Source organism: Pelophylax lessonae (assembly GCF_965119305.1).
Source record: "Pelophylax lessonae genome assembly, chromosome: 4".
In the NCBI taxonomy this organism is placed as follows: Eukaryota; Metazoa; Chordata; class Amphibia; order Anura; family Ranidae; genus Pelophylax; species Pelophylax lessonae.
The window spans coordinates 559,250,607-559,262,278 of NC_138771.1; the positions used below are offsets into that span (position 1 = coordinate 559,250,607).

The 11,672-nt window shown below is 54.6% G+C and overlaps 1 protein-coding gene across 1 annotated transcript; it reads left to right on the top strand.

The window, feature by feature from the left end:
* Positions 1–6,851: 6,851 nt before the first annotated feature.
* LOC309554665 (uncharacterized protein) lies at positions 6,852–11,239 on the top strand (the record flags this gene model as incomplete). The annotated part of the gene is made up of 2 exons (XM_082256375.1): positions 6,852–6,963; positions 10,647–11,239. 2 exons carry the CDS (start codon positions 6,852–6,854, stop codon positions 11,237–11,239), a joined length of 705 nt encoding a protein of 234 aa, XP_082112501.1.
* Between the last annotated feature and the right edge of the window lie 433 nt (positions 11,240–11,672).

Sequence of the window (11,672 nt, forward strand, 5' to 3'; positions counted from 1 at the left end):
TTACTTTACATTTTTCAACATTAAATCTCATCTGCCATGTAGTTGCCCACCCCGTTATTTTGTTCAGGTCTGCTTGTAAGGTTTCCACATCCTGCATAGAAGATATTGGCATGCTTAGTTTAGTATCGTCCGCAAATACTGAGATTGTACTAGATATCCCCTCCTCTAGATAATTTATGAATAAATTAAACAGGATTGGTCCCAGGACAGAACCCTAGGGTACCCCACTTTCCACCCCCACCCAATCCGAGTACTCCCCATTAATCACCACCCTCTGTACTCTCCCCTGGAGCCAGTTCTCTATCCAGGTACTCACCTTATGGTCCATACCTACCTTCCTTAGTTTGTACAGTAAGCGTTTGTGGGGAACGGTGTCAAAGGCCTTTGCATAGTCCAGATACACCACATCCACAGGCTTTCCTTTATCTAGGTGGCAGCTCACTTCATCGCAGAAGGTTAATAGATTGGTTTGGCACGAACGATTTTTCATGAATTCATGCTGATTACTACTAATAATATAATTTTCATTACTAAAGTCTTGTATGTGGTCCCTTAACATCCCCTCCAAAATTTTGCATACTACTGAAGTTAGGCTGACCGGCCTATAGTTACCCGGGATATATCTCGGCCCCTTTTTAAATATTGGTACCACGTTGGCTTTTTTCCAATCAGCTGGCACCATACCCATCTGTAAACTATCCTTAAAGATCAAGAATAATGGTCTGGCAATCACCTGGCTAAGCTCATTAAGAACCCTAGGGTGCAAGCCATCCGGTCCCGGGAGTTGTTGGTACAATACTATTTCTGCATATGTTTTATCACAGACATGCAAGTGTGCATCCATTTCTGAAGAAGCGAGCAGTTTGCTCGGGAAACACGTCAAAGTTATTAAGATGCCTGTTTACAACCATGCAACAATACAGTTACTAACTTCAAGCATGTACTATATTTGTGCCTATACTTTGTTTGGCTTGGTTAACCATGTACCATGGTTTATGTACCATGTTACATGATGTAATTTTTTTTTTTTTTATACTAATCATTAAATTGAAATTACATTTACCGTACTTCATTAGGTGGCCACCTGTGTTCGCCTCATCTAAAGTCCCAGGGCAATCTTCCCTTTCTGTATGTAAATGATTTAGGAATGGAGGCATTATCACTATAAGTGTTACCGGACTGTCTATTTTTATTGTATTGAACCCGGATGGAAGACACCCATTTGCCCATTATGGTCCGCTACTCTTTTGGCCCTTTCGTTATTTGTCAGTTTGGTATGTCTTATCCGATTATTTTATCATCCAATTCATTGTGGTTTGTGTCCACTCTTGTTTTTCTTGCAGTTGCCTGAGCCTGGCCAGCGTTCTGCACTCCTCCCGGTGGCGACTTTGACCAGTTCCGGGATCTGCGATGCATGTCCTGGGAGGTGCATCCTCCCCTGCTGTCCCCTCCTGTCAGCTGACAGGCGGGGCAACCCTTGCATTGGCGCAATGTCTGATGCGGCTGACTGGTGACGTCCATTAATTACTGGCGTCATCACGTCATGCATGCTGCATATCATCTCTTTTGGCCGGATGAAATCGGTGTGGCAGCACCGTCTTTCTCCATCTGGCGGCAAGCACCAATCTGGCATTTGCACGCCTTAGCCAGAGCACATGGCGTTTGGGGTGGGACCCAGCCACGCCCTATCCAGGAGATACAAATGAGAGGCAGGTACACAGAGGCATTCATTCACTCACCTGTTTGTGCACGAAGGGAGTAGCCTTTTATCCCTGGGTACACACACTACAAGCGGTGGGTATACAGACATAAACTACACCATTTAAGATTAATTTCTTTCTGCACCGCTGCTTTCCTTGTTCCCTCTTTTTGTTTGCACCACACACGGTAAAATATCTACTGTATCTCTTCCAATCTGTATTTTTTGTTTTTACCAATATATATTTTTTTTGTCTTCACTTTGCTTTACACACTGCTCATACCTAGTATTTTGTTTCACTTTTGGGTGCATTTCCTCCCCTGATCCCTGCATCAGCCCTCGTATTTACATCCTTGTTGCTGTACATTCAATACATATTTATATTTATGATGCAGTTGATTCTTACATTGATATAACCTACATATATTTATTTTAGTCAGTGATCATGAACATCTGGCACCTTACTCTACACACCTACACCCTTTCCCTGTCCCTCATCCTCTCCCGGCTGGGTGGTTTTGGGTCCCTTTCCATCAGCTCTCGGTTCAGGCGTTCATGCCGCCACTGGAGATCAGTGTCTCTTCACTGTCCAGGCCCGGCCAACATGTAAGTATGGGTCCCTGACTTGGGATCCTTCATGGGTTTTGTACCCTGCAAACATCATCAATAACTAATTTTTGGATTGTTGTTAGAATACTATTTCTGCATATGTTTTTTTCACAGACATGCATGTGTGCATCCATTTCTGAAGAAGCGAGCAGTTTGCTTGGGAAACACGTCAAAGTTATTAAGATGCCCAGAGGCGGCTCTAGGCTTTGTGAGGCCTTAGGCAAAACTTAGACATGAGGCCCCACTCATGCCCATAATGGCAAAATAATTCAAGCAATTCAATTTTATAATACATTGCACTGAACAGTGTACAATGAACTGATGGCAATTCACACATGGCCAGTCCAGCTTTGTCATTGGATCATATCACGCCAGGACATGCACTGCAACACAAGCTCCCTCTGTATAGTGATTGTCACTTACTTCCTATACCTGGGATGAGAGAGAGAGAGAGAGAGAGAGGAGAGAGAGAGAGAGGAATGAGAGAGAGGAATGAGAGAGAGAGAGAGAGGAATGAGAGAGAGAGAGAGAGAGAGAGAGGGGAATGAGAGAGAGAGAGAGGAATGAGAGAGAGAGAGGAATGAGAGAGAGAGAGAGAGGAATGAGAGAGAGAGAGAGAGGAATGAGAGAGAGAGAGAGAGAGAGAGAGAGGAATGAGAGAGAGAGAGAGAGAGAGAGAGAGGAATGAGAGAGAGAGAGAGAGAGAGAGAGGGGAATGAGAGAGAGAGAGAGGAATGAGAGAGAGAGGGGAATGAGAGAGAGAGAGGAATGAGAGAGAGAGAGAGGAATGAGAGAGAGAGAGAGAGAGAGAGAGGAATGAGAGAGAGAGAGAGAGAGAGAGAGAGGAATGAGAGAGAGAGAGAGGGGGGAGAGAGAGAGGAATGAGAGAGAGAGAGAGAGAGAGAGAGAGGAAGGAGAGAGAGAGGAATGAGAGAGAGAGGAATGAGAGAGAGAGAGAGAGGGGAGAGAGAGAGAGAGAGAGATGAGAGAGAGAGAGAGAGAGAGAGAGAGAGAGAGGGGTGGGAAAGAGAGAGGGATGAGAGAGAGAGAGGGGGTAGGAGAGAGAGATGGATGAGAGAGAGAGAGAGAGAGGGATGAGAGAGAGAGAGAGGGGGGTGGGAGAGAGAGATGGATGAGAGAGAGAGATGGATGAGAGAGGGATGAGAGAGAGAGAGAAAGAAAGAGAGAGAAAGAGAGAGGGGGATGGGAGAGAGAGAGGGGGATGGGAGAGAGAGAGAGAGGGGGATGGGAGAGAGAGAGGGGGATGAGAGAGGGATGGATGGGAGAGACAGGGATGGGAGAGACAGGGATGGATGGGAGAGACAGGGATGGGAGAGAGGAATGGATGGGAGAGACAGGGATGGATGGGAGAGACAGGGATGGGAGAGAGGAATGGATGGGAGAGACAGGGATGGATGGGAGAGAGGGATGGATGAGAGAGACAGGGATGGATGGGAGAGAGGGATGGATGAGAGAGACAGGGATGGATGGGAGAGACAGGGATGGGAGAGAGGAATGTATGGGAGAGACAGGGATGGATGGGAGAGACAGGGATGGGAGAGAGGAATGGATGGGAGAGACAGGGATGGATGGGAGAGACAGGGATGGGAGAGAGTAATGGATGGGAGAGACAGGGATGGATGGGAGAGACAGGGATGGGAGAGAGGAATGGATGGGAGAGACAGGGATGGATGGGAGAGACAGGGATGGGAGAGAGGAATGGATGGGAGAGACAGGGATGGATGGGAGAGACAGGGGTGGATGGGAGAGACAGGGGTGGATGGGAGAGAGGGATGGATGAGAGAGATGGATTGGAGAGAGGGATGGGAGAGAGGGATGGATGGGAGAGAGCAGACAGAAGAAGGCTTTTTGTTCTGCACTCTGCACTGTGTGTGATCAGGATAACATGTGATGTCGGTGTGTGTGGGCTCCAGGAGTCGGTCCGGTCACATAGAAGAGGAGTTGTCTGCATGCAGGGGCTTGCGATGGACAGAGCAGTCTTGTCAGTGTGCAATAATCCTTTCAATAGACTCACCCCAATCCCTGAACTCGTCAGATCGCCATCACAACTAGCATCTGTATTGCTTTGCCGGGTAAAAGCACAACACACGTGGAGGGCGGGGCTTCACCTACCAGTTAACCCGGCAGCCTGCAGCTCATTGGTCCCTGGCTTTCTCTCCTGTCATGTGCAGACTAGCGGCCGAGGAACAGTGACTCACCTCGGGCTCGGTTCTCCCTGGCTTCTTGCAGCTAAAGGGGGGAGGGGGAGGGGGTCAGCCAAGTCAATGTTAGTGCAGAGTCCCGGCATGAGAAGTTTGGTCCCGCTGCCGCACATCCGCAGCCAGCGCCATCCTTCCCGATGCTGGTGTCTCCCCTTCCTCCTTCAGGCAAATCAGGCGGCTGCGAGGCCCCAATGAGCGCGAGGCCTTCGGCATCCGCCTATTTTGCCTAATTAAAGAGCCGCCTCTGAAGATACCTGTTTACAACCATACAACAATACAAATACTAACTTCAAGCATGTACTATATTTGTGCCTATACTTTGTTTGGCTTGGTTAACATTTTATGTACCATGTTACATGATGTAAATTTTTTTTTTATATACTAATCATTAAATTGAGATTACATTTACTTCATTGAGTGGCCACCTGTGTTCGCCTCATCTAAAGTCCCAGGGCAATCTTCCCTTTCTGTTATAAAGTGATCCTGTCACATCAGGGTCACTTTTACAGAAGGGATACTCTATAAAAGAAGAGGCAATATGCTTTCCTTTCCGATGGCCTGTGTGTTGAAACACTGCTGCTTCACTTCTCTACAGCTACTGCAAGTATTTGACCATTCAGTTGGGTCAAAAAGCTGCTGCACCTGACGTTCGCAGTGGTTCCTCCTGACAGCTTGTACATCATGTCCCGATTTATAGTCCAGCTGGAGAAACCAAAGCATATTCTGTATACCTGGAAAGGGAGGCCCGGAGCAGGAGCGGAGAGATAGCATAGGGCCAGCATGACTAAGTGGACAGGGGAGTGTAGGGGTTAAGTCAGTAATAAAAGTTATCAGTGGTAATGGGGGGAGCCTAGGCTGTTTAGCTAGCTCAGGGGGAGGTGGGGCTGGCAGACAGGAAGAGGTGGGATCTGCTGGGGGGCGCCAAAAATCCCCTCACTCGGCAGCTGAAGCGTCCAGGGTGAGGTTGTGTCCCCCTTGCCTCCCTCCCTCCGTGCCTGGGGCCCTCCGGCGGTCTGCCTCTGCAGTGCCTGGCTGTCCGTCCCTTTCACCAGGCTCTCGGGCTGTCTCTCCCCCCCCCCTCTTAGCATCCCCTCCGGTGTCTGCGCCGCCAGGCCCTCCTCTCCGCTCCTCTCACTCCTTCCCTCCCCCGCCCCCACGTGCGGGCTCCGTCCAGAGCGAGGGCTGCGGTGGACTCGGTCTTCCGCCCCCCCGCCGGCCATCCCGGCGCCCGCCCGTTGAGTCGCTTGGGCAGCTCCTTCCTGCCGGCAGCAGCGGTGCACGCTGACAACGGCCCCCCCTCTCCCCCCGACCTTGCAGGCTCCATCCGCGCCAGCACTCCCGCCACGTGCGGGGGCTCCCGGGCTTCCCGCCGTGCACCCGCGCACCCCCCCCCCCGCGCTTCCCTCCTGGCCGGCCAGCTTCTCCTCCGGTTGCCTCTGTCCTCTGGGCGGCGGGGCAGGCGGTCCGGCCCCCCCCCCCCTGCGGGCTCACCAGCGGTCTGCACTGCTCCTCTTCCCCCTGCTGGGTCCCTCTGCCATACGGTCGGCCCCCGCAGCTTCTCGCCCCCCCCCACCTGCTTTTGGCTGGCCTGCTCCCCTGCCTGCCTGCTGTCCCCTGCTTCCCACCTATAGAATGGCCGAGCTGGAGGGATTACTCTCCCACCTCCGCACTGCGGCCGCGGTGCATGGGGCGGCCTGGGTCCAGGCTCAGGTCGCGACGGTTCTGGGCGCACAGAGCCCGGCCGTGGCGGCGGGGGGGCGGGACTCCACTCGCGCTCGGAGAACCAGGCCTCCGGAGCGTTTCTCCCCAGACTCCCCCCCCGTGCTGTTAAGTCACTTAGGAGCCCCATCAGGGACCCTCCAGGCCCGCCGGCCAAGCGTGCCACTGCTTCGGCCGGCGGCGCGGCTGGGAGGAATCCTCAGCAGCAGCGGAGCTCGAGGGGTGGGAGGGGCAGGCGTGCCTCTGTTTCCCCTCCCCCTCCCCCTGAGCGGCAGTCGGGCAGAACTGCGGACTCCTCCCCTGAGGTTATTGGCGTTGGGGGGGAGTCTCAGCGGGCGAGGAGCAGTGATGCGGCTGCCGGGCCCTCCGGTGCCTTGGCCGGCAGCCCCCGAAGGTTCCAGAGACCCTCTAGGCCCAGGGCTTCAGATCGGCGGGGAGGCACGGGGCGTGCCACGGCGGGCGCTCCAGGCTCGGGGCGTGCTGCCGGAACATCAGCTGGAGGCGGGACCGGTGTGCTTGGAGCCGAAGGTCGACAGCACGGTTCGCGGGCATCCGGGGGCAGGCCCCCCGCACGGCCCTCTAATGAGACTTCCCCACCTGCGATGGATCGGTCTGAAGGCGAGCTGTCGGTTTCGGACGAGGAGGCGACTGTGAGCGGCCCAGCTGAGAGGGCTTCCGGAACAGCGGCTGGCGGGACCACCCCTGGGCAGCCCGGTGAGTGTGAGAATTCTGTGTCTGTCTGTGATTCTTTACGCGAACTATTGGGTTTAGGTGGGGGCGGCGCGTTGGGGTCGCGGTTGCCTGCTGGGGGGGGGGGGGGTTAGCTGCCCAGTTGGCGGGCGGTACGCCTGCCGCTGTGGGGCCGGAAGGGGCGTTGGTTTCCTTGCTGTCGGGTCTGCGGGAGCTGGTCGGGCGATTCGACACGCAGGGGGGTGCTAGCCCCTCGCCTGCGGCGGCCTGGGTCCCGCCCGCTTCTGGGGGGGTGACGGCGGGGCTTGCACCAGCGCCTGGGGCTCTGGGGGCGGTTGGTGTGCAGGCCGCGGCGGTTGTGCCGTCACCTGCGGCCGCTTCCCCATCAGTGGGGGACGCCGCTGGGGGGTCAGAAAAGGGGGCTGTAGTTGGGGACGGTGCTAAGAAGGGGGACACGGTCCGATTGGACGACTCGGCGAGGTGCGAAGTCTACGTCTGCTTCGAGGGACCGTTGGGTGCGCATCTGAAGGCGGAGGTCCGGGAGAAGATTGTGAAAGGTGAGTACGTGGAAATCTTTACTCTGTTGCCGCTGGAGAAGTTTAACTTGGATAGGCTCAAGCCGGAGGAGAACAAGAAGGAGGATGAGGAGAAGCGGCGGTATAGGTTAATCCCCCGCACTTTCGCTAACTGGTTGCAGGCGTTCGCGATTCTGGCTAGTGTGATTGGGGAAAAGAACCCCCGAACATTGTTCGGCTCTCTTCTGTTACTTGGATGCTATTGGCGAGGCTTACAGGGTGTATGGGGGTACGGCGTGACTGCGGTATGATGAACAGTTCCGTCAGCGGAAGGCCATTCGGCAGTCGCTGCGTTGGGACCACAAAGACATTAGCCTCTGGATGCGGCTTATGTCGTCGGCACGGCCCCCCCAGCAGTTTTTTCCAGGGGGGGCCGGCGGTCCTTCTTCCCCTGGGCAGTCGGTCACAAAGCGGCGGGGTTGCTGTTGGCAATTCAACGAGGGTTCCTGTAAGTTCGGGGGGTCCTGTCGCTACAAGCACGAATGCTCGGGTTGCGGGGGTGCCCATCCGTTGTCCCGCTGTTTCAAACGGGGTAAGGGACGCTCCGGGGAGCCTGGTCACAAAAGGGACGACGCCGGTGGTATTGGAAAGGATGCTACCTTTTCTAAGTAGATACCCGGATAGGGCAGCGGCCCTACTTTTGGAGGCCGGTTTTTCGGAGGGTTTTCGTATTCCCTGCTCCATGACTACCATTCCCCCTCATGCGCGGAATTTGCGGTCCGCACTGCAGCATACCGCGGTGGTGTCCGACAAGCTGGCGAAGGAGGTGGCTTTGGGTCGGATGGGTGGCCCCTTTCCCGATCCTCCACTGCCGACTTTGGTGGTTTCTCCGCTGGGGGTGGTGCCCAAAAAGGAGGTCAATAAGTTTCGTCTCATTCACCATCTCTCTTTCCCGAAGGGGGGGTCGGTAAATGATGCGATTGATTCGGCAGCCTGCGCGGTGGCTTATACGCCGTTCGATGCGGCAGTGTTTTGGGTCCGGCGCTACGGGCGGGGGGCGCTCATGGCTAAGGCGGATATTGAAGCCGCCTTTAGGCTGCTTCCGGTTCACCCTGATAGTTTTCATCTGTTGGGTTGCCGGTGGCAGGGGGCTTATTACGTAGACCGTTGCCTCCCTATGGGTTGTTCCATTTCTTGCGCGTTGTTTGAGAAGTTCAGCTCTTTTGTGGAGTGGGTGGTTCGGGATGTGTCCGGGACGAATTCCCTCATTCATTATTTGGATGATTTCCTTTGCGTGGGTCCGCCTTCCTCCAACGTGTGTGCCGTGCTTCTTGCTACGTTGCAGCACATTGCGGTGCAGTTTGGGATCCCACTGGCGCCGGATAAAACGGAGGGCCCGACCACAATGCTGAGCTTCTTGGGCATTGTGGTAGATTCCGACGCTATGGAATGTCGCTTGCCGGAGGACAAGCTTTCGGCTCTCAAGTCGGAGATTCGGGCTGTCTTAGGCCTTCACAAGATCCAACTTCGCTGCTTGCAGTCGTTGCTGGGCAAGCTGAACTTTGCGTGCCGGATTTTGCCGATGGGTCGGGTTTTTTGTAGGCGGCTGTCTGCGGCCACGGCGGGAGTAACATCGCCCGCGCACTTTATCCGCCTCAACAGGGACCATAGGGAGGACCTGAGGCTGTGGCACAGTTTCTTGGTCGACTACAATGGGAGGGCTTTGTGGATGGCTGGGCCGGTCAGCAATTTTGACCTGGAGCTGTACACGGACGCGGCGGGTTCTACTGGGTATGGGGCTTTCTATCGGGGGCGGTGGAGCGCGACGCCTTGGCCTTCGTCATGGTCGGAGGCTGGTCTCCTTCGGAACATGGTGCTTTTGGAACTGTTTCCGGTGGTGCTCGCCATGGAGATTTGGGGGGACGCATTCCGTGATTTGAGGATTCGTCTGCACTGCGATAACATGGCAGTGGTACAGGTGATTAACCGCTCCTCGGCTTCCTCGCAGCCGGTGGTTCGGCTCCTGCGGCAATTGGTGTTGCGTTGTCTTAAATTGAACATTTTTCTTTATGCTGTACACATTCCGGGGGTGGTCAACACGGTGGCTGACGCCTTGTCTCACTTTCAGTGGGAACGGTTTCGGGAGCTGGCGCCGGAGGCGGAGCAACAAGGGGTCCCGTGTCCCGATTGGCTGTGGAAGATTGCCTTGGGGTCCTCGCCGGCTGCATTCAACGGTCTGTGAGTGAGGCTACGTGGTCAGCATATTCCAAAGTGTGGCTCGAGTGGTGGGAGGTGCTGCGTTTGGCGGAGCTGGACAGCGGGGATCCGGCGGTTCGGTGGGTGGTTCTTTACTATCTGGCGCGACAGTTTGAGAAGGGTGGGTCGGCGTCTGCCGTGGCTCGCAAGTTGGCCGGCCTGGCCTTCTTGTTTAAGTTGCAGGGTAGTCACGATTTTACAAAGGACTTCGTGGTTCGGCAAGCTCTGAAGGGGTATGGGCGGGCCCATCGCCGTAAGGACGGTAGGCGCCCTGTATCCTTTCCCCTCCTGCTGGATGTTTCCGCCACATTGGGGGCGCTGTGTTTTTCTGATTATGAAGTCCTCCTTTTTCGGGCAGCGTTCTGCCTGGCGTTTTTTGGGGCCTTTCGGATTGGGGAGTTGGTGAGCCCCTCTAAGGGTGTGTCGGGGGGCCTGTTGGCGCAGGATGTATCCTGCCGGGGGGAGGAGGTTCACATTTTGCTCCGTCGGTCAAAAACGGATCAGTTGGGTAGGGGCGTGCGGATCCGTTTGTTTGCAATGCCGGCATCGCCTTTGTGCCCTGTTAGCGCTGCGCGTGCTTTTTTGGCCGTACGGCCTCCGGTGGGGGGCTCATTGTTGGTGCATGCTGATGGGGCTTCCTTGTCCCGATATCAGTTCATCGGGGTGTTCCGTAAGTGTTTGCGGGTCCTGGGTTTGGATGCGACATGCTATGCCTCACACTCCTTCCGCATTGGGGCAGCCACAGAGGCCGCCCGATGGGGGTTGGATGAGGATGCGGTGAAGCGCATTGGACGGTGGGATTCGAAGAGGTTTTCCTTGTATGTTCGTCCTCATCTGTTGTGATTGTCGTTGGGGATTTGTTATGTGCGTCTGTGTTCGTACGTGGAACCTGCGAGGGGTTTGCTGTTATTTTGCCTTTTGTTTTGTTTCTTTCAGGTGAACCGTGCCTCGTCTGGATATTGGGACACTCCTATGTGTTTTGGGGTGCCAGGCGAGCAGATGTCCGTCCCGGTGGTAGACAGCTGGGTTTTACCAGAGAGGAAGCCTGCGTCCGCTGGCTGGGGGTGCCGGGTATGATATGGAGCAGAGTGGTGCCGGAGGTTTATAAATTTGCTCGGTGGGACAGGCCTCCGGATGTGCTGGTGCTTCATGTGGGGGGTAATGATCTGGCGGTTAGGTCCATGCGGGAACTTATACGGGACATAAAAGTGGATTTCCTGCGTCTCCGTGTGTCCTTCCCGGACATGATCATCGTCTGGTCTGACATAGTCGCCCGTACTTCCTGGCGTTTGGCCAGGTCGGTGGAGCGTGTCAACAGGGCCCGCATTAAGGTTAACAAGGCGGTGGGAAAATTAGTATGTCGCAATGGGGGCGTGGTTGTTCGGCACCTTGAGTTGGAGGTTGAGACCTGGAGGTACTTGCGGGGCGATGGGGTGCACCTAAATGCCGTGGGGACTGACTTGTGGGCTCTGGGGTTGCAGGACGGTATTCAGAGGGCATTGGGGGTGTGGAGGGGCACTCAAGGGTAAGGCTTCACCCTTGGCGTGCGGTGGCGTCTTTTTGTTGGTCTTTGCTGGCAGGTGCAAGAACCTTTAAGGCAAGATAATGGTTCGGGACCCACTGGTGGTAGGTTCCCTCTGGTGCGTTCCAGTTGAGGTCAGTGGACTGGAAGGAAACATGGGTACACTGCGGGTAGAGTGTTGTCTCAGAGCTGGAGTTTTGCGGCTGGAGGCCTATTATGTTTAAGTGGGCCCGCAGTGTAGTATTTTATCTGAACATTAAAATGGGGGGCCTCAAAGACCAACAAAAGCTTTAACTGTTTTTGACGTTTCTGTTTTAAGGAATGGTTTTTTCCTTTATGTTAATTTATGTTAATTTAATTTGAAATTGGTTAATAAAAGGGCTGCTATGGCCAATTTTATTCCACTTACGGTGTCGTCTCGATTATTGGGATAAGGTAAA